The 23958-nt window shown below is 35.8% G+C and overlaps 1 protein-coding gene across 1 annotated transcript in view; it reads left to right on the top strand.

Annotated features, from left to right (window-relative positions):
- The window catches only part of CSMD3 (CUB and Sushi multiple domains 3), a 629782-nt gene that overhangs the window by 102921 nt on the left and 502903 nt on the right, over positions 1-23958 (top strand). The window contains exon 3 of the mRNA XM_035317227.1: positions 6657-6769. Coding sequence (XP_035173118.1) covers positions 6657-6769 — 113 coding nt within the window. The remainder of the gene's footprint in view (positions 1-6656; positions 6770-23958) is intronic.

Genomic DNA, 23958 nt, shown 5'->3' with positions numbered 1-23958 from the left:
AATGTTTAGAGTAGGAAGGATTAGAAAGGGATATATTACAATATTACAATTCTAGTTATTCTTACAATATTACAATGTTTAGTTGTTCTAGATTATTTTACATTATAATGATGGAAAAAGAGCATATCTACAAAAACAACAAAACCCTGAAGTTTAAGTCATTATTTCTCTGTCCAAAATGAATTAATATGTGTGAGCAGTGACTTAATTGCTATCATAATCAATTGTATGATCCATTACTCACAGTTCCTTTTTTGTATATTTGATCCTCTCTTGGACTAAGTATTATTGCTCCTTGACATTTTAGCCCATGATGTTCTCTGAACCTGCTGTTTTGACATGGTTTGTTGTGCTCAAAATTCAGAGAGGCATGGATGCATGAATAGATCAATTGGGTGTGAGAAAAGACCACAACATCAAAGATGTAAAGGGAAACTAGTTTTGCTCTAACAGTTACTAGAGCAATCATAAATATGTAATCATGAAAACGTTGTTGACTTGACTTTTCATTCTAGAGATAGGAATCTCAGATATTTAGATATTTAATTTCATATGTATAAAAAAGCAGTAGTTTCTTACACTCAGAAATGTCTAATTTTAAGATAATCTTTTTATTATTTTATTTTTCTTTTTCATTTTTAGTGTGAAACTTATTTTTTGCTTTTATCTAAAAAAGAAATAAAAATAAATATGTAAATACACTTGAAAAACCTACCCCAAACACTTATTAGAAAGTAAGATAAGTAAGATGTCTTTATGCAAATATAGAAATATTCCTGTAAGTCTGTACAAGAAAAAAATAGCAGCATGTACTAATAAAGGCTTATAGCTGTTTTACATGTTAATCAGATCATTTTTACTTGAGTTATGGTAAAGAATAAAATGCACTGATTTTTCCTAGTAGCTCTGTACTTAAATTTATTTTTCACCATCAGACTGTTTTGTAGGTTGACACGTTAGATGTGTTTCTCTTTGGCAATCTGTATTTCCTTAGTATTTTCCCCTGAGCTTTGTTTTCTTCCACTCTAGCCCCCACCCACTAATTAGAATATTTTCTTTGGATCAAGGACTGTGAGAAAAAGTTACAGAAACTTGGGCTTTTACAATTCTAAATCCTGATTTCTTTTTCCTGGGATGTGTTCCTTCACGGTGGAGAAGAGTACTTTCCTACTTTGGTGTATAATGTGACAACAAGGATGTTAGAACTACAAGGTACTCCCTTCTGGTATTTGAGATCTCTTAGATATATTAGATCAGGTGAAAAAAATGCTACTAGGAGACTGAAGAACTTGAATATGACACAGTATATCTTATGGACTGTTAAGAATTGGATCAAACTTCCCACAGAGGGTGGGCCATCTTCATCCCTGTAGATTTTCAATATTCAGCTGAACAAAGACCTGAACAACTTGCTCTGACCTCAGAGCTGACCCTTTTTTGAGCAAGAGGTTAAAATAAACCTCTTGGGGTCCCTTCCAACCTGAATTATCCTGTTTCCCTGTAATGTGCAATAAATATTTGGAGATATACAGACAATTTTTGTTGTTGTTTTTGTTTTGTTTTGGTAGGACAACTTTTCTATTTGGTAAGATTAACGTAATTTTGTTCAGAGGCATGGGAAAGCCAAAGCAAGCCTGGAGCAAATCTACTTTCACTTGTGGGGTTCATCCTAGTTTACAGTGGGCACTGAGAAGGTAGAAGATGCTAAAAAGATTGCAGTTCAATCTTAAACATTAGGCTGTGGAATTTGATATAGAAATCCAATACTGAGAGATTGAAACACCTGTACAACATATTGTATGTGATACAGACAATTCAGTTTTAGGGACGTAAGAGAAACACTGAGGTAATAGCTTCTGGGCTACTTAGTAGTTGCATGCTCTTATGCAAAAAACAAGGATATATGTAAATGATAGTTGTAGATAACTATTTTTTTAAGCAATTTAATTTTTTAACTTCTTCATAAACATAAAATCACCACTGATGTTTAAATTAATGCCATAGATATCTTCAAAGATCTTAGTAATGTAATGCATACTTTAATTTTTAAATGCATATTCCCTTGCCTGTCCTAGTTTGTTGCATTGGCTACCTCTTATGATTAACTGCTACTGCTCTAACTAGTTTCATCCTAGTTTCTAACTATTTAGTTTTTAGTTGCTTTTGCAACTTTCCACTAGTAAGTTTATTCAGTTAACTGTTCAGAGATCATAGATGCTTGTTTATGATGAATTATGGGAGAAATACTCAAGAAAAAATACTCAAGAAAAAAATGCCACAAAATAAAGTGAAACAGATGCTACATTTTGCATTGTCTTGAAAGAGGACAACCAGATATATGTTAGTGGGGAAATGATTAATTTTAATTTAGCAGTCAAAATTGGAATGTTAAATTGAATACATCAACATTTTAAAATCTATACTTTATTAAGTAATCATATATTCTCTGTGATATCTCAGTATTCAAAATAAGAAAATTCCATAGCATGTGCAACTCAGGGGATATGGTCACCAGAAACAAACATTTTTTGAGTATTAGCAGAGAAAAAGGAAAATGTGCCTTTTATTTCCATCAACCAGATGCAAACATTATCTAACCACAACAAATGCAGAAGAAAACTGTGGGTAAGAAGAGTACGTTTTTATCTTTGAAAATGCAAATAAGTAACCTCTTCAATGGAGGATATCTATGCTGTTTTTTTTCAATTGCCTCCCTCTGCCCACTAATCAGAACTAGTGGGAAAATGTTAAGAGTTTGGCACATAAAGGACCTGATTTCACCAAATTTGAAATTGAATGGTTGCAACATCAGGCAAGTCAGATATTAATTTTAATCATCTGCTACTTTCCAAAGGAATAGAAGTGTATATGGATATACTAACATACAGACACAACTTCACCAGCTAATAGTTAATTCATCAGCATGTAGTCCAAAAAGAGCAAGTCCTATCAGTATCTTCCTAAGTTATTGTTTGGTAAGCACTAAATGGTAGTGTCCACATAAATAATATTTATGAAGTTACTGGACATAGCATCAGACAATGCAATTGACAGGAAGACTATTATTTTAATGGGAGTAGACCACTGTCTTTGCATCTTTGTTTTTTCATGTACTATGGTTTCTTAGAATAATATTCTCCAAAGATTACCGAGTTACATATATGTGTCACAGGGACCAAAATTTGGTTTGTAAAATTTCATAGTATATATATAAAAAAAAAAAAGAAAAAGAAAAATGTTACAATATGTTAATGTTACAATAACATTACAAAGGCAAAAATTGTAATTAGAAATATTATATTTGTGTTATGAATATATCAGATATTTCAATGCCTCAAAATAGCTAGTATATGTTTCTACTGAATAGCTAGTAATAGCTGAATAGCTAGTAATCTACAAAATAGCTAGTAATGTTTCTACTGTCTTCAGAAAAATTGGCTTTATCTGTGGGGAAGATACTCAGTGAAGAAATGACAAGTATTAATTTTACCTACTTTTATACTTAGAATCTTTTTCAGAATCTTCTTTATTTGATATGAAAAAATAAATGATTATTTGGAGATCAAACTAAAAGTGAGAATGGATTCTGACACTTTTTCTGATTTTGCAAAGTTATAATAAATTGACATGTTTTATGTTTCTGCATTATTTTATACAAATTAGAACCAGTAGAACCAGTAGTGGAAGGAAAATTAAATAACAAATGTTGTAAATAAGGAAGGAAAAAAAAAAAAAAAAAAGAGAGAGAAGAGAGCACTTCAGCTACTACAGAGAAATTTGAATTTTAAGTATGTTTAATATGTGTTTGATACCAGGTTCAGGAGGTGATTGCTTACTTGGCATGTGTCCCACCTAAAGGTTTTCTTTTTTGAGCAACCCAACCTAATCTAGTTGGTAGCATCCCTGTCCATGGTCTAAACACGTGATGATCAGATCAATGTAGCATATGACCTTGCAGTCATTTTGCTGCTTATCTGGTATCTTTCTCCTTCAGTTATTATGGACTTGCTATGTTTAACTTTATATGGTCAAAGAAAATTATTCTAGCTAACATTTGTGGCTTTTTGTAGAATTTTACGTACAAACAAGACTTAAGCCCTGGGGTCATGTACAGCATTACACAATGAATAATACTCAAGTTGTCAAATTACTAAATAACTTCAATTGTCTGAGCAAATTACATTCCCTTTTGAAAATTTGTAGTAGTTTACCAAATGATATTATAGAAGAATGTTGTTTTATTCTTATTTAAAATTCTTCTTAATTTTGCCCCCACTAATCCCCAAATATATATTTTTTTTCATACAAATTTCAGTGCAGAAACCAAATTAAAGAAACAATCGTTACCTTTCCAAGTAGCAGTATAATGATGGTGATAAACATCACATCCTTGAAAATTTGTCATAGAACAGATCTAATAATAATCTCTTAGGAAAAGAAAATGTAGTAGATGACATGCTGGTAACGTCTTCATTTTAAAAATCCCTTACCCACCTAAGTTGTGCATATGTACCACTCATAAAAAATAAATACTTTGGCATAAATTTGTACTTCTTCCTTGTGGGTATGTGTTCCACAATTCCCTCAGATCATTGAGTAGGTAAATTGATAGGAGATGAGTGCTGCAAACTAAATTTTTATTCAAATTATTGGCTTGGTTTTATCTTGGTCAGTGTATTTTCATGTGGTGATACTTACCAATGGAATAATGTATTTTTTAGATTATGAAAAAGCTAATAGGAAAAGTGAGCTTATCTTGACTAGTCAAAGAATTAGGCTTATGCTCATTTGGGAGAGGTAAGAATCTTATTAATTTGTTTTATTCTTTGAAGAAAACTATATTCTTGCAATCAAATTAAAAATGTCCTTACTAAATCCTAAATATTCTGCAACTAATACTTTGCCTCTGTATATTAAACATAAGTTTTTTAATCTATTCTTGGTTTAGTTACATTATTTGTGAAGATGCAAATGAGAAAACCAACGATAGGTTTCTGGATACATGCATTGATAACTTCTTGCTGTTGTGGTTTAACCTGGCCAGCAGCTAAACACCACACAGCTATTCGCTCACCCTCCCCCCTCCCTCTCTGGGATGGGGAAGAGAAATGGGAAAGTGAAGCCTGTGGGTTGAGATAGAGACAGTTTATTAGAACATAAAATAAAATAATAATAATATGTACAAAACAAGTTATGCACAGTGCAATTGCTCACCACCCACTGATGCCCAGCCTATCCCCGAGCAGCCGGCCCCCCACCCCAGCTAGCCACCCCTATATATTGTTTAGCATGACGTCAGATGGTATGGAATACCCCTTCGGCCAGTTTGGGTCAGCTGTCCTGTGTCTGTTCCCTCCCAGTTCCTGCTGCACCCCCAGCCTGTCTGCTGGCAGGACAGAGTGAGAAACTGAAAGTCCTTGGCTTAGTGTAAGCACTGCTCTGGAACAATTAAAACAACAGTGTGTTTTCAATATTACTCTCATCCTAAATCCAAAATATAGCACCCTACCAGCTACTAGGAGGAAAAATAACTGTATCCTAGCTAAAACCAGGACATTTGCATATATATAGATCTGTATATACATCTCTTTAAGCATCATTACTACTTTTGTTCATCTATTTCCTGGCCTGTGCTGTGAGTAACAGTACCTTATCATTTGGTTGTCTTACCAGTTATGGCTATAACCAAAAATAGTGCACAATAGTGCTCAGCTATGAACACACGAAAACAATTTAACATTAAACATTAATAAAGTAAGTTATCCTATGCTGCTACACAGTTTGCCACAAAAGACAAACTGGGCTTTAATGGCATGTCCAGACTTGCTGGTGAGCATACACAGCCAAATTATTCAAATTGTTCTTTATGCTTCTTTGACTGGTAGATAGCATGGGGTTTACTGGTCTGATACCCTGATGAGGTTATATTCTGAAGCCTGATGAGGTTATATTCTCCTAGAATATTTCCAAGTCATTTAGAGAAAATAAATGCTGCCATCAAACAAAAAGAATGTGTAGAGCTGGATATCTGTAGTGCATGTCACCAGTGCTATGAGTACACAAAAATTGTTCTTTCATACATATCTCACATATGGTGAGTTTAATTAAAAAACAAAACAAAACAACAAACAAGCAAACGAAACCACTCCACCAAACCCTCAACTCCCTAGCAACCCTGTAATTCACTTCAAGGGAGATTTCTTTATGAACCATGATCCATTATACTGCAGCAGAAAATTCATCCACTATAACTTTTAAGACAAGTCCTTATAAAATAAATAATGCAATAGAAATTTGAACATAACCCTAAACAGTGCAAATTGGCTGTTTTATTTTTTTTCTTCCGCTGATATTCTTGACACTTTTTAAAGTCCAGTTTCTATATCATACAATCATCCCTACTACACACATTTTCTCAAACCAGTGTACCTTACCTGACTCAGTGTCCATGAAAGCACCTCAAATTTTATACTGATATCTTAAACTATCATATAAAAATAATTTTCTCAAGTAATAAAAAACATATACTTTTAAGTTGGCTGCCCTTTCAATGATGAAACAGCAATGTATTCACAGCAAGGTATACAGCAAGCTGTAACACAGTTTTATTTTTAAGACAATTAACCATGAGTGTTATTTTTTTTATTATTTTGTAGGTTAACAGGATTTCATCTTCCTCCACCTGTGACAAGTACAAAATCTGTATTTTCGCTGCGCTTGACAAGTGACTTTGCTGTTAGTGCTCATGGGTTCAAAGTTTACTATGAAGGTAAGACATGCTTAACAAAACAATTTGGATTTTTTCTCTGATGTCTATACGTAATAATATTAAATGTCCTTGTTGTGCAAACACACATACAAACCTTATCGAAGTTACTTTTGCTTTTATTTCAGTCATTCAAATTGTATGACTCCCATCTAAAACCAAAAAAAAAATAAAACTGTCTGCAGTCCCACTCAGAAAAAAAATCTTTTATGACATTTACTTTAATAATGCCAATTTTTTTAATTCTGAAAAGGAATTCATAATCTTTCTAGTCTTTCAAAGATATGGTCATCCAAATTTGTGTCAAGACATTGCTTGTTACTCCTGAATTTCATTAGATAGTTAAATTTTTATCTGCAGTTTCATGATTTTGCATAGAAGAAATGCTGACTCAGTTCTCTGAACTACTGTGAAGCTACCTCACTATTGTGGTTTTGGTAATTGTCTGCCAATTTCACACAGACCCTAAAGCAAGTGAGATTTCAGATGCATTCCTGAAGTCTAGAAGTTCATAATGTTGTATGTGTGTTCCAGGAAAGATCTTGTTTATAATCAAGCTCACTTAAGTCATATTTGAAGAGTTGGAATACATGATCCATCCATTTTTATAATAATTTTCTTGGCACTGAGAATATAAATTCTAATTTATATTTACATGATATAAACAAAAACTATTGTTTTCTCTCTTTTTCTCTTTTTCTTTTTTCCTTTTTCTTTGTCTTTTTATTTTTCTATTAATGTAAGGACAGTTAATCTTTTTGCTTCTGTTAAATGTATCTGTTGGCAAGCTAGGAGCTATAGTAAACATCCTAGAAATCTCCGAGGCTGTAGTTGTACCCTACTCAGTCCATCAGCAACACAGAACTAATCTTTCAGAACATATATAGCTGAATCACACTTTGATATCTAGGAAAATATCCAAAAACTGGTAATGCACATGAAGGGCTGCCATAGAAATAAAGCAGCAAATACTGAGTCTGAATTAAAACGTCATAGCAATAGACAGCCTACTTTCAGCTATAATGTATTAGAATGCTACTTCACACAGAAATTCCCACCTATATACACTTACGTTAAGATATGAAATGAAAAATACAAAATAATTTTCAGACCTTTCTTATCATTTGAATTATTTTAGAAAATAAATGAGGAAATTACATATTCTTTTTTTTCTTTTTTTTCTTTCTTTTTTTTTTTTTGTTTTTTCTGGCTTGCATACAAGGAAGGGGGTAATATAAAAAATAGGCATTGGCTCTGTGTGTAACAACTGGTTTTGGCTGGATTACAGCTAATTTGTAGTTTGTTTATTTTTCAAGTGTTCAATAACTTTGCTCTCCAGCAGTGTGATTACAAAACTGCTGTAAAATACTGTGTAATTACTATGGAATTTTTACTTTGCAAAATGTGGTACATCCTTCTCTTATGCATAATAGGAAAATATGTAGCATTTTTTATGATTGATTTGTTTTCATAAATCAAGAAATTTAAATTTACTATATATAGTATCATCTGGTATCCTCATATATTGCATACGAAAGGGTCTTACACTACCAATGCTAGCAGAAAGGGTACTATGTATTTCAGTTATGACAGAGAATGATTAAACCTAAAATGCAAGATCAACATTGGCTTCACAGATTACTAACTCCTCAGATAGTTCATTTCCAGGCTAAAATATCATACTCATTAATAGGAATCTAGTTCCTAAAATCACTGAGAAGTGTGAGTAAATAGTACCTTCAATCACAGAAACCAGTCTTTTAGAACAAAACATAAATGTTACCTTTAATTTGATACTCATGGTTTTTTTGTTTGTTTGTTTGTTTGTTTGAATCTTGGGTTTATTCTGTAAAATCTGAAATACCAGAATCAATTAGGCTAGACTCCAAAGTTCTAGTTCTCTGGAATCTCCTATTTAGGAGGCCAGAACTACTTCTTTGAGAGCTGCATTAAGGCAGCTACATTCAGTGATACTATGAAAACTCATTAGTTTATATTCATCTCATGCCTCATTTCTTAACGTGAGAAAATTGATGTATTTAAATGATAATCACATCAGATCAATCTCTATTTCTGTTCTTGTACTCTTTGTGAACGTGTATAACTCTGCAATCAACGTTTCCAGATCTGGTTCTACCTGGTACCCAATTTTTAACAATTTTGATTGCCCAGTAGCTCCTTGTTAGCTTCCCGATGAAACATCTGCATACTTAGTACCCCTAAATATCAGACCCATACATAAGTGCTTCATTATGGATATGTAATTTGAATCCTAAGATAGAAATGATTAGCAACCCATCATTGCAATAAAGCAAAATTATAGACAGAGATAGCATGAGAGGACAGGGTGAGCGGTACAGACATATACCTAAACAGCTCAAATCCAGGTGTAAAGTGATTTGAAAAAGAAGGAACGTATGTTTCACAATCAGTGATTATTTAAAATACTTTTCTTTGAAATGTTTGGACATAGGCATATGATTAAATGGAGTGTATTATTTGTCATTATCTTAAAAATAAATAAAAGTAAAAAGGTCTGCCAACATCTCTTTCTCTGACCTACTATCATCCTTGATATATTTTCAGGTGAGCTGAAACTCAGTAAAAAACTCCAGAGTATCTGACAGAGTCTGTGAGACATATACGTCTACTGTGGACTTTCTTGGCATAGGAGAACAATAAAAATATTTGTGGAAACATTTGAAAATATATCATCGAGTAGATAGGAATGGACTGACATAAGCCCCTGGAATCAGATCAAGTCAAATTATACCCAACAGACCACAGAAATACCCACTCTGGCCTTTTACTCTCAATACCATAAGACTCAGTCTTTATCTTCCCTTCTTCTGTCTTTTCTTTCTCCATGCCAAATTAGGGTTAGCTTTGGTACCATTGTGCATATACTTCTTTATGTTAATTTTCTCTACTATTTGAGAAAGAATGCATATGAGAAATATACCTATATAGCATAACACCCCTAAGGTGGGGGAAAGGATTTAATGAGATAGAACTGAAACAGATTACTGAAATGAAAAATATCTCCCTTACAATGACAGTAGAAAATGATGAAATACAATGAAAAAATAAGGAGATTTAAGAAAGATACTTGATCTACAATAATTTCCAGCAGAGTGCTTTTTATTCTTATTCATTTCATCACTGCCTGATGATATAGCTTTGCTGGCTGGAGTGAGGGATGAGGGAATTACAAGTCTGCTGATTCTCTGTTTCTCTGCCTTTTTGTTTGTTTGTTTTAGTTATTGTTGTTTTTGTTTATTTGTTTATTGAAAAGTTTCTGTCATCTCTTTTTTTTTTTATAGTAGCTTCCAGGGTTTGTGTAACATGTGTGGGCAGTGATACATAAAGGAAAAATGCTATAATTAATCCCTTATTTGATCATTTAATCAAGTCACAGTGTAGTTCTTCTTTTTTTTTGTTATTTTCAGTAGCATTATTTTGTTTTTTAAACACAAGAGTTTGAGATGCACTTTTCCATTTCCTGTTGTCCTGAGATATAAAGAAGCTTTATTCATTGTGACTGGGGTGGGATATACAGCTGCTAAGAAAGAAAGCAACACAGTAGCTTGGACCACACAACAAGGGGATTCAGTGAATGTAGTCCTGCTTTGAACAGTGATTATTTTTGTACTTACTGGGTTATTTTACAGCTATTAAACAGGTATCTGGCATAGTTAAAAATCCTTGACTTCAATAACAATTTTACTGATAACATTTATGGCAGTCGTTATTCAATGTAAATATGATAGGCATTTTTGTGCTATTCTATGGATTATGAGCAAGAAAAAAGAACGTCATTTATGGATTATTCATATACTGAAAACTCTGAATGTCCTGGATGTAATAATTTATAATTATTTATAATAGTGTTATGAAATATAATTTGATTTTTTTGAATGTCTACACTTCTTATTTAAAGCTGAATTATAACACTGGATTATTAGACACTATAAATAATGAAATGGTCTCGATGTTTTCACTGGAGTGGCACTGTAGGAACTCAGCAATCTTGCTGAAATGTTTTTTGGGGGTTTTGAGAGCAATGTTACAAATGTCAAGATTTATCTCATCTTCATTGATGTTGGGAAAGAGAGGCAGGAAAATAGGGAGCAGATGGTGTTTATTAACAGAACAGAGTTTTCAGTTAGTGACTTTTAGGGACCAATCATGCATTCATTTCAGAAATACTCAGGAAAAAAAAAAAAAAAAGTAGCTGATATACAGGATTATTGAAGTATGTATATCAGAAATATTATTGGGACTTAAACTGCCAGGATGTGCATGCTAAAAATAATTTTGGCAGTTTGTACAGAGCTAGAAAATGTGAACAAATAGGATAATCTATTTTTAGCTCTCCTGCATACCAGAATTCAGAAATGTGGCTACAGATAATCTAAATCTCACACAAGGTATTAACTGTATTAAGCAAACAACATCACAATTAACTTCATATCAAAAAAAAAAAAAAAAAAAAAAAAAAGGACTGGTATTGAATTATTGCTTAATGTTGGAGTGGTATCTGTAAAAGGTACACTCAAAAAGTGGTTGCTAGGTTAGTGTTGTAAAAGCCACAGACTTTAAGCTGTAAAATTGTCACCAGACTTACTATCTGACAGATACTATAGGATTATTTTTTTCTTCTTTTTTCTTTTCTTGTTCAGATTTTGCCACAGCTATTTTGGGTGTTTCTGCTGTCTGTGAAAAGATTGTTTCAGCAAGCCCTTAATAAAAATTGAATTAAATTACATTTTCTTACTGTTTCTTAAAGAAAAGTCCAAAAATATACACACGCAAAAGAGATGGTTTAAATTACCTAAACATATATATTCACCATGGAAACTCCTGTTTTCAAAAATGAAACATAATGAACATAAGAAGGAAATCTAAATTCTGGATATTTACTCCCATTCGAATTGATGAAAAGCAAGGGGAGAAAAAAAATAGTCGTAGAGCTTCTTCCTTTTGCCTGAGTATCTGTCACATTTTCTATGTAGTCACAGAAAGTTATCTAATATATCCTTCTGGTCTGGGAATACTAACAAACAGAAAATACCTCAACAGTGCCTGATCAGACACTACCCACAGCATGTGATGATGTGATGAAAAAAAAAAAAAAAAAAAAAGTTCTTGGATCTTGGATGTTCAGGGAAACACAAAAGAAACTTAATAAACTCTGACATTTCTGTACCACTCTTCAAGAAGGTCATAGTTCAGGAAACTACGTTCTGCATAGAGTTCTGCACTCTTCTGGTACAGTGAAGGTAAAGAGAAAGTTACAATATTTTAACATTAATTTAGTAAATAGAGTTATCAAATCATGAGCAAAATTTATAGATAGAATAACTAGATAAATAGAAAGCTATAAAATATACTCTTAGTTCATGTCACAAAGATTTTGAGAATTAAAGTTGCAGATTATCTGCTTTTGATCATATGGTTGATAATCACAGAATCACAGAATAGTCTAGGTTGGAAGAGACCTCCAAGATCACCAAGACCAACCTCTGACCTAATGCTAACAAGTCCTCCACTAAGCCATATCCCTAAGCTCTATATCTAAATGTCTTTTAAAGACCTCCAGGGATGGTGACTCAACCACTTCCCTGGGCAGCCTATTCCAGTGACTAACAACCCGTTCGGTAAAGAAGTTCTTCCTAATATCCAACCTAAACCTCCCCTGGCGCAACTGTAGCCCATTCCCCCTCGTCCTGTCACCAGGCACGTGGGAGAATAGACCAATCCCCACCTCGCTACAGCCTCCCTTCAGGTACCTGTAGAGTGCAATAAGGTTGCCCCTGAGCCTCCTCTTCTCCAGACTAAACAGTCCCAGCTCCCTCAGCTGCTCCTCCTAAGACTTGTTCTCCAGACCCCTCACCAGCTTCGTAGCCTTTCTCTGGACTCGCTCAAGCACCTCCATGTCCTTCTTGTAGGGAGGGGCCCAAAACTGAACACAGTACTCGAGGTGTGGCCTCACCAGAGCTGAGTACAGGGGGACAATCACTTCCCTGGACCTGCTGGCCACGCTGTTTCTTATACAAGCCAGGATGCTGCTGGCCTTCTTGGCTGCCTGAGCACACTGCTGGCTCATATTCAGCCGACTATCAACCACTGCTCCCAGGTCCAACATTGTCACTAAATAAAATATATGATGTCTGGAAAAATACTTACTTCTTCCAGTATAGCCTGCATGTTGCAATACATCATTGCCTCAGTACTACCATGCTAAGCCTAAACGCCAGACATACTTGTAATGCTGTTGCACAAAAGGGTTTATCTCTTTTTGAAATTTCATTTCACCCAATTCTCTTGATACTGCAACCACTAATTAGGATTTGGCTAAAGAATAACTTCTGGAGACAAACTCAGCCATTAAAAACATCAAGGTCTTGGAGAAGCTATCACTTTCTTTGATTTCATTGATTACTCTGCCACACTTAGAATTAAAACTTTGTTTTTGAACTTCTAGTCACTGGCTCTTGTTCTGCTTTTATCTCCTAGATTACAGGACCCTTGATATTAGCATCTGTTTGTTCTTATATTAGGTTCCTAAGTACTGCAATAAAGTCATATACTTCAGAGCATTCTTTTTCTTTAATATGAGCTTTTTAAGTCTTAACATAAAATATTTTGTTCCAGATTATAAATTATTTTGTGTTATTCTTTTGTGTTTTTATCATTTTGTGAGTGTCATGAATCCTAAATGTTTTCTATGCTGTAAAGAGAAGTAATTATAAGCACTTGAATATTACATTTGCCCCTTTTTGCAGTCATATCTCAGTCTGAGACCATTTTATTTTGTTGTCTAGTGCATTCTTTTCATAGAATCACAGAAAAAATGACCAATATCTCGTTCAGTCATGTTGCCCAAATTGCTTTAAGCCAAAACATTTTGTTGCTGGTAAATCAGGTTAGCTGTGACTATCTTTAGTTGTATCTTGAAAGCGATTGAGGAAGATGTTTCCTTGATGTCTTCAAGAAGTGTTCTTATGTTGCACTACTGTCCTGGCAAAAAAGCTTTTCTTGACATCCAGTCTGAAATTCTCATGTTGCTATCTGTATCCACTGACTTCTTTTTAACTGCCATTCATGTTGCTGCAGGCTTCTTCTCTGAGCCTTCTGTGTCTGCATCTGCTGAATTTCAAGCAGTCAGTTTCCCATCCATGTATGAAGTTACTTCACTCCATGCCAGACTTTTTTCTTTTTCTTATTGAACTTTATGAGGTTTCTGTTGGTTCATTCCTCCAGTTCATTGTGGTTTAAACTGTCATTTGGCATTTCTCCATGGTTCACGCTTATCTGCAAATTTCCTAACAGTACATTGAGTCACCCAGACTGTTCATAAAGGTGCTGGACAGTATGGGCCCTAATGCTGACTAATGGGTTATTTCAATTTCTTTTATGCTCATAATGATCAGTAATGTTCATCCTGCCTACACTGTGTCATCTGCCAATTGAGAATGCAATGTAAGATTATACCAAAAGCCTTACTAAAGTCAAGTTATGCTAAATCAACTACTTTCACTTACGTTGTCCACACAGCCAGTCATTTCTTCTTTGTAAGGAAATTTAAAAGGTGAGAGTGTCTGCACCTTTAAGATTATCCATTCAGTGATCCTTTCAATACAAAAGGGGATAATAAATAAGTAAAAGGGAAAACAAATGCACACAGAGACACAATCACAGAATCACAGAATGGCCGAGGCTGGAAGGGACCTCTGAATCTCCTGATCACCATCTTATCCTCCACATACTTGGATGAGCTGTTCCATCACCTTTCCAGGGATGGAGGTGAATCTGACTGGCCTTTGGTTGCCTGGGTCCTCCTTCTTTTCCCTTTTTGAAGACTGACATGACATTGGCTTTCTTCCCATCCTCAGACACCTCTCCTTTTCTTCGCGACCTTTCAAAGATGGTGGAGAGTGGCCTAGCAATAACATCAGCCACACATGGGTGTATTCCATCAGGGCCCATGGAATTGTGAATGTCAGTTTTGCTTAAATGATCTATGGTCCAATCCTCTTCAACTAAGGGAAAGTCCTCCTTTCTCTGGACTTGTCTTGCCTTCAGGATCTGAGATTCCTGAGGGCTGACCATAGCAATAAACACTGAAGCAAAAAAGGCATTGAGCAGTTCTGCCTTCTCTGTATCCTTTGTCACAAGGGCACCTACCCCATTCAGTAGTGGGCCAACATTTTCCCCAGTCTTCCTTTTTCTATTGATGCATTTGAAGAAGCTCTTCTTGTTGTCCTTGACGTCCCTTGCCAGATTTAATTCCAAATGGTTCTTGGCCTTCCTTGTTGCATCCCTGCATACTATGACAAAATCCTTATATTCCTCCCAAGTGGCCTGTCTCTTTTTACACATGCTGTAAACTTCATTCTTCTTCCTTCTTCTGTATGAGCTTCACCAGCCTTCTTACTCATAGGGATGCAACAATCTTGAGCTTTGAAGGAAGTGAAGTCTTGGACTCCTCTTCCTTCTAGGGCCTTAACCCATGGATTCTTCCAAGTAGACCCCTGAAGAGTCCAAAGTTTGCTGCCCTGAAGTCCAGGGCTGCAATCCTACTTTTTGCCCAGTTTCCTCCTTGCCAGATCCTGAATTACACCATATCATAGTCACTGCATCCAAGGTTGTCCTTGACCCTCACATCTCCTACTAGACTTTCCTCATTTGCTAACAGAAGGTCCAGCAGAACATCTCTCCTTGTTGGCTTCTCCACCACCCGTGTCAAAAAGTTGTCATCAATACACTGCAGGAACCTCCTGGACTGTTGGTGCCTAGCTGTGTGGTCTTCCCAGCAGGTATCAGTGTGGTTGATGACCCCCCTGAGAACCAGGGCTTGTAACTGAGAGGTTACTTCCAACTGTCTGAAGAAGGCTTCATCTACCTCTTCTTCCTGATCAGGTGGCCTGTAGCAAACACCCACAACAGTATCAGCTGTGGTACTGGCTGAAAATCCTTAAATCCTTTAATCCTTACCACTCACTCTTCATCCACCCTTAGGCAGAGCTCCATGCATTCCAGTTGCTGTCTCACATAAAGAGCAACTCCAGTGCCTCACCTTCCAGCTGTCCTCTTTCATCTTTATATGAGGTACCATGATTAAGGGAGCCAGACCCTGGAAGATAACACTAATAATCTAGGCATTGTTTGGTTTCATTTGCTTGGTCATAGCCAGAGCTCTTCTCCTAACCAGAAGGACTGAGATAATTCCCTTTACTCTAACCCTCAAAATACCTTAGAAATTTTAGATCTCCTTAAGGCTTCTCTTGGCCATGTTATTATCCATTGGTGAAAAGCATGAGGCCGCATTTGTGAAGCTAAACAAACAGCTCTTGCTCTGAGAAATTACTGTCTGGGCATCAGGAAAGAAACCAACTTTACAGGACTGTAGATCTGGCTTGGAATAAGGGGGGGTGTGCTATGCAGGAGTATGTATCTAACCATTAGTACATCTCAAAGGCTCTGTATGGCTTTTGTGTCACTTTAATAACAGTATGCAAAAGCAAAGTTAAAGATTGTTCCTGCAGACAAGAGTTTACAGTTGTATTTTAGAAACAATATGGAAAAAAAATCAGCAAAATACAACTTCTCTTCCTTTTTATATTTTTTGTATTTACAAGATAATGCATCATTTGTAGTTAAAAAGATCATATAAATGCACTTGATTATTGACAGTATTTTATTCTACCATAACTATGCATTTGACCTTACTTGTTGCCAGTTGGGTACTACGTTTTCTTTTCTAAATCCTAAAAATTGATAAATAAATAAGAGGTTAATTGATTAAAGAGCCACACGGAGAACTGTGCATAGTTTTGTTCCAAGCATAACGGATGGAAATAAATTTGTTAGTTATAATGTCTGCAAAACCTCATTATTGGAGCATTAAAAAACAATGAGCAATCTATCATTTCTTCTGCCTTACGTAATACTTAATTACTGAAAAAAAAAAAAAAAAAAAAAAAAAAACTCTCTCCCCTTGTCTGGAAAAAAAAAAGTAATATTTCAGTGTTTTGTTTAATTTCTTTCTTTTAAGAATAATGTTGTTAAATAAGCCATATTTGTCAACCTATTCATATCAAAATTTAATTGAGACAGTAATTAATTTTAAATCTTAATTATCTGTCAGCCTTACTTTATTCTTTTCCTATATATTCAATGTCATTTTTCATGAACAATATATATATATATGTACACTACAAGTCTTTAGAGACATTTACCAAGAGATTCTGATGTTTCCTTTGTGAACTTATATTAATGAGCTACAGGATAAATACAATACACAGACAAAAACAAATCTGAAGACAATCTAATTTAAGATTCACATTTTGATCCCATGTCTAGGGAAGCAGAGATAACTGTAATCCAATAAAGCTGAAACAGTATTCTTTAGGAACTAATGCAGTGTTCATTAAAGTATCAAATTAAATGCATCTCCATGTTTATAAGCAGTTTCTTCCTTCACACTTTTCTTAAATTGCAATTCAATGAAATTTTGAAGCAGTAATGCACAATAGCACACTTTGAAATACCCATAGTGTTTATAAAAATTAAACTACTGATAAGTGACTCTTATCTTAAAGGCTGTATGGCGCAATCTTTCAACCTGTTTTTTTGTTTGTTTGGTTGGTTTTTTTTGATAGAATTTTGGCTTTGATTTGTACTAGCTTTTATAGAACTAATGTATCAATAATATACATGGTTCTGCAAGAACAGGTTCAGTGTGTTCAGTGTACAGTCTGACACACTGTCCAAAAGCCAGTAGGAAACTCTACAGATGGAGAGGTTTGTTCACAGTGAGAACATGCATTTCAATAATATAGAACTCTGGTCCAAGAACAGACCCGTTTTTTCATCTTAACAGATTTTCAAAGTTTGCTAGTTTTTCATATGAGTTAAATGTATAGTTCAGATTTGAACATTTAGATACACAACAAAATTTTCTTACTGTTGAACATTCTGCAGCTCCCACTAAGCTTAATAGAAATTATGGAACCTGTAACATGCCTGGAAATAAGTGATTATTTTTTTTTTTTAGGTTTGTAATTAAGCACCTGGTTGTGTCAGTCACTGATGTTATCCAGAACAATACCATTATAACATTATCATTTTGCTGTGATTATAATGACACTTTTTTTAACAAGAGAGAAGTAATTACTTACTAAATACTACAGTTCTCTGCCTGTTGAAAATGAAATAGAATTTGCTGGGAGTTGTTTGGTGGGTTTGGATTTTTGGTGGTTTGTTTTGTTTCTAATATGTATGCTTTTTCAAAATCAGTTATTAAGAGAAGATTGCTCACTAGCCAATAACACCATTCAAGCAAACTTCTTTGTAAATTTAGACAACTTTGAGAATGAGTGGAATAACTCTGTGAAGTAGATTAGATGCCTTGTTCAAGGAACTGGATGTCTTGCAATTTCAAAAAAAATATAAAAAAGTGAAAATGACTGAAAGTGCTTAACGTCTTCTTTGCCTCAGTCTATAGCAGCAAAACCAGTTGTTCTCTGGACGCCCAGCACCCTGAGCTGGTGGAAGGGGATGGGGAGCAAAATGTGTCCCCCACAATTCACGAGGAAATGGTTGGTGACCTGCTACAGCATTTGGATGTACGCAAGTCGATGGGGCCGGATGGGATCCACCTGAGGGTACTGAGAGAACTGGCGGAGATGCTGGCCAAGCCACTTTCCATTATTTATTGGCAGTCCTGGCTATCAGTGGAGGTCCCACTCGACTGGCGGCTAGCAAATGTGACGCCCATCTACAAGAAGGGCCGGAGGGTAGACCCAGGGAACTGTAGGCCTGTTAGTTTGACCTCAGTGCCAGGGAAGCTCATGGAGCAGATTATCTTGAGCATCATCATGTGGCAGTTGAAGGGCAAGCAGGCGATCAGGCCCAGTCAGCATCGGTTTATGAAGGGCAGGTCCTGCTTGACGAACATGATCTCCTTCTATGACAAGGTGACACGCTTAGTGGATGAGGGAAAGGCTGTGGACGTGGTCTACCTTGACTTCAGTAAGGCATTTGACACCATTCCCCACAGCATTCTCCTCAGGAAACTGGCTGCTCATGGCGTGGACTGGCATACGCTTTGTTGGGTTAAGAGCTGGCTGGATGGCCGGGCCCAGAGAGTTGTGGTGAATGGAGTCAAATCCAGTTGGAGGCCGGTCACTAGTGGAGTCCCCCAGGGCTCGGTACTGGGGCCAGTCCTCTTTAACATCTTCATCGATGATCTGGATGAGGGGATCGAGTGCACCCTCAGTAAGTTTGCAGACGACACCAAGTTAGGTGCGTGTGTCGATCTGCTCGAGGGTATGAAGGCTCTGCAGGAAGACCTGGAGAGGCTGGACCAATGGGCCGAGGCCAATGGTATGAAGTTCAAGGCCAAGTGCCGGGTCCTGCACCTGAGGCACAACGACCCAAACAGCGCTACAGGCTGGGAGATGAGTGGTTAGAAAGCTGCCTGGCAGAGAAGGACCTGGGAGCAGTGGTTGATAGTCGGCTGAATATGAGCCAGCAGTGTGCTCAGGCAGCCAAGAAGGCCAGCAGCATCCTGGCTTGTATAAGAAACAGCGTGGCCAGCAGGTCCAGGGAAGTGATTGTCCCCCTGTACTCAGCTCTGGTGAGGCCACACCTCGAGTACTGTGTTCAGTTTTGGGCCCCTCCCTACAAGAAGGACATGGAGGTGCTTGAGCGAGTCCAGAGAAAGGCTACGAAGCTGGTGAGGGGTCTGGAGAACAAGTCTTAGGAGGAGCAGCTGAGGGAGCTGGGACTGTTTAGTCTGGAGAAGAGGAGGCTCAGGGGCAACCTTATTGCACTCTACAGGTACCTGAAGGGAGGCTGTAGCGAGGTGGGGATTGGTCTATTCTCCCACGTGCCTGGTGACAGGACGAGGGGGAATGGGCTACAGTTGCGCCAGGGGAGGTTTAGGTTGGATATTAGGAAGAACTTCTTTACCGAACGGGTTGTTAGTCACTGGAATAGGCTGCCCAGGGAAGTGGTTGAGTCACCATCCCTGGAGGTCTTTAAAAGACATTTAGATATAGAGCTTAGGGATATGGCTTAGTGGAGGACTTGTTAGCATTAGGTCAGAGGTTGGTCTTGGTGATCTTGGAGGTCTCTTCCAACCTAGACTATTCTGTGATTCTGTTGAAAGCAAATGCATCTACAAATGAATACAAGTCTTCTTGTTGGAAGATACATTCTCATGCAGTAATTCTGCTTTTCTGTTGAACTTCCCTACATGAACAGGCAGAAAAAGCAATACTCCTTTGTTGCACTATTGACATTAGGCCTCTAAAATCTCATGGACCATAAATTGCATGTCACAGCTAAAACAAATTAGCTAAGTTTCTTAATCTAAGATTCATGCTTAGGTGTTACTGGAAAAGTTGTCCCAATATATTGACATGATTGTAAAACTTCTTTTTTTAAAATGAGGCTCTATATTTAAAATGTTTCAAAGTCCAAAGCTTCCTTTTTTTTTTTCTTAATAAAGAACTTAATCCTAAAGAAAAATGATAATGAATTATGGATACATTTTTTTTATTATTTTTTTTTTGCTGTAAAGAACTAGAAGATTACATAATCTAAAAATATCAGTTCATTTTCAAAGCATTTTTAGAAAATATGAATATAATGGCAATTAAATTATTAAATTTAAAAATACCAAAACAAGTTTGGTGCATAATTCTTATAGCTTCTTTGCTTTCAGTTTTCATCTTACATTCTCTAGCTTCATGCTAACCTGCTACAAATCAGTACTTTAAGTATATAGAAAGTGAACAGACTTGATATCAGAAATTAATACTAATGCTTCTATAAAAACAGGCAAACAAATACAAACAAAAATGCTAGGACACTTCCCTATGTATTTATTAAAGTTAGGTAAAGAAGAAATTAAGAAATCGAAACATTAAGATCACAAAGATGACAAAGATTCCTTCCTTCCTTCCTTCCTTCTTTCCTTCCTTTCCTTGTTTCCTTGTTTCCTTGTTTCCTTCCTTGTTTCCTTCCTTGTTTCCTTCCTTGTTTCCTTCCTTGTTTCCTTGTTTCCTTCCTTCTTTGTTTCCTTCCTTCGTTTCCTTTCTTCTTTTGTTTCCTTCCTTCCTTCCTTCTTTTGTTTCCTTCCTTTTCAGTTTAATTTAGCACATATGCTACTTTTCCCTTACTCTCCTGTTAATATGCCTCCAAGGCATGTGTGTTCTTAGTTCTTTCAGGACAAGGTATCATTGTCACTTGCAACATTCAATTTCCAGTCTCCCTAAAGAGATAATCAACACTGATGCACTTAGTGGAGCTGATTTTGTGATAAAGATATGTATCATCTGAGAAATGATTTGAAACCACAGCATAAGAAAATGCTCCTTTCAACGTGAGCATGACTGGGTCTGAACTGGTGATATAGAAATGAAAGCCTCTGCTGTACACATATTCCTTTAAGTGTCCTGTCTCTCTAGTTTACTAAGTAAGTAGACAGATGACAAGAGTAAGATGTTTATAGACAAGTAGTGTAAAATAACAGCATGTTATGTCATCTTTATTTACAGTGGAACATTGCTCAATTTTGTGCATGTCATGAGAGCTCTTATAGCAAGCAATAAGACCGTGTTATTCTGGGCATGAAGTGTCTTAAGAAAATTTTTCTACTTTTATCCATAATTCTGCTAGTCACATCTAAAATACATTCAAAATTTACATATTGTTGAGGTGTATTGAAATACAGGCTCTTTACACCTTGAACTTTTCCAAGAATTAGCATTTCCTTGAAAGGATCCTTTTTTTTTCTGAAACCTTCAATTAAATATATTTATTTATATACTATTAAATAGATTTTAAAGTACAGTATAAATACCAATGATGTCCATAAACCCAAGAAAAGTTGGGAAGAACCAAGGAGTTAATTGGACAAAGTAAATCAAAAGAGGAAGAAGCTCTTGGAAGATGATAACAGAAATTAAGAAAGAAGCAAAGTGTTCTTAAAGCAGACTTGGCTTTAATTGCAAACTGGCACAAAAACACTGGCACATTGGTGTTTGTGGGCAATAAATTTAAATTTTGACAAATGGGTCAAGACAAATATGCACTGTTTTAGAGAATTTTTTCAGAGAGGCAACCACCAGTTTGGTAAGATGAAACCAGAACTAGAGAGCAGGTTAAGGAATTGAATAAGCAGTACTTATGTGACTTTTAGGATAAAATTATATTGTTGCTTTTGAAATGCTGCTGGCTTAGTCTGGACCCCAGACACATATCCCTTTCCCACTCCCTCTTTGGTTGCTGCAGCATTCACAAAGCAATGCAGATAGCCAGATTAGGGAATTAGTATGGTTGAAAACATATTGCATTTCCTCCACTTGTATCCCCATCGTTTTCTCTGATTCAGCTTTCTGTATGGCTCAAAAATGCTAACAACAACCTAAGGCATGCATGAGAAACACATGGCTGATAGCATGAAAAAACATTGCTCTTTTGCCTTAATTTAAAACATTTACCAAACTGCATCTTGATGCAAAATGTGTAATGCAGAGTGACAATAAGAGATTATAACAGTCCTGTTTTACCACTTGTCTGTCCTTGCTATTGTGTAATGCCTGCAGGCAGATTTACTGAATGCACAAAACTGGCTCTCCCATTTTAGAAGAAAAGACGTCATAATGTCTTGGATTCCCAAGCTTGTTTTGGGTTGCAAAGAACAGGTTTGTCATATTTGGATTTGGGTTTTTGATGAAACTATTATACAGTGTTGTTATACAATAATGTATATATTTACTTGAAACCAGTATGATCACTATACAGACTTGAAATGATAAATTAAAAAAGAAAATATATCCCAAAGATTACATATACATTTCAGATTGGAAATAGTTACAAAAGTTGTAGTTACAACTATAGGTACAACTTCTTAATTTAAGAAGTTACAATCGTAACATATAACTTGTGCTTTTTTTTTTTTTTTTTTTTTTTTTTCTCCCTAGGCTGCTACCGTTTCCCATGAAATTTAGGTCTCCTTTCAGTCCCCAATCCTTCCTATTTTAAGGTTGTCTTTCCCTTGTAAATTATTTCAGATTATGTTTCACTACTCCCTTCTAAAAGATTCTTTGTTGTTGTTGTTTGTTTGTTTTGTTTTGTCTTTCTCCTGTATCTATCTGCCAGAATTCCATTCAGGTTCATTTATTAAATAGATAGCAGGTCCTTAATTTATGCTGATCATTATATGAATCAGTCTTTTCCTCCTATACTACTTGTGTCACAAATGCAAATGAAAGAAATACTGCCTTATTCCCTGGAATTGGAACACTTTCATGCTAGATTATTTAAAATCACTTTTAATTGTTATTTCATCAGCTCATCCCGTATTCCAGCCAAGTACACTATCTTGCAGGTAACATTTTTAAAGACTACTACGTCAGTTTATAAATCCTCTTACATGATTCACAAAGCTTGCAGTACACAGTTACAGTGCTGATGTCGATATCTTACTTTGTCCTTGTAGACTTCCTATATAGGAAAGAACAGAAATAAACAGAAATAAAAATTCCAGAGTACTGCCTCTGGAATTTTAAATGTTGGACTAGATGATCTTAGAGGTCTTTTCTAATCTAAATGATTCTGTTTCTATGATTCTATGATCGCACTCCTTTCCTCAATACTGTTTATAAAGCAAGCATAAGCAAATAGCACGTGTAAGCTTACAGGTAAGCCACACTTAGCCGCACTTGTACCATTTCTTCTTTTTTTTTTAATCATCTTTGACAGAGTGTATGACATGAAATTATAGTCTTTGCATTTTTTAACCCTTGCCACCACAGAAATTTTCATCAGTTTAAAGGGCTATATTGTCACATAAGTGCAGGTGACATGGTGGAAAAGATAGGTACACATGGCATTATCAATGTTCCTGCCTTCAGGTGACATCTGTTGTTGCCTTACGAACAGATGAACACCACATTGACTCCACAGGGCACCTGGGATTTTTGACTGGTGGGACTGATAAAAGGCTGCAACTGTTTCAGACCATTAGGACAAGTCAGAGACTCTTACATACTCCTACCTGCAACTAATTTATCTGAACATTTCACATTATTTGCTTGTTGATTTTTCTCATTACTTTGGCCTTTTTGCAATGAAGGCAAGACTACATTTTGGCATATTTCTGAATTTGTCCA

This window comes from Oxyura jamaicensis, chromosome 2 (genome assembly GCF_011077185.1).
Source record: "Oxyura jamaicensis isolate SHBP4307 breed ruddy duck chromosome 2, BPBGC_Ojam_1.0, whole genome shotgun sequence".
Classification (NCBI taxonomy): domain Eukaryota; kingdom Metazoa; phylum Chordata; class Aves; order Anseriformes; family Anatidae; genus Oxyura; species Oxyura jamaicensis.
Note: the sequence above shows the minus strand (reverse complement) of the source record. Positions and strands in the feature narration are given on the sequence as shown.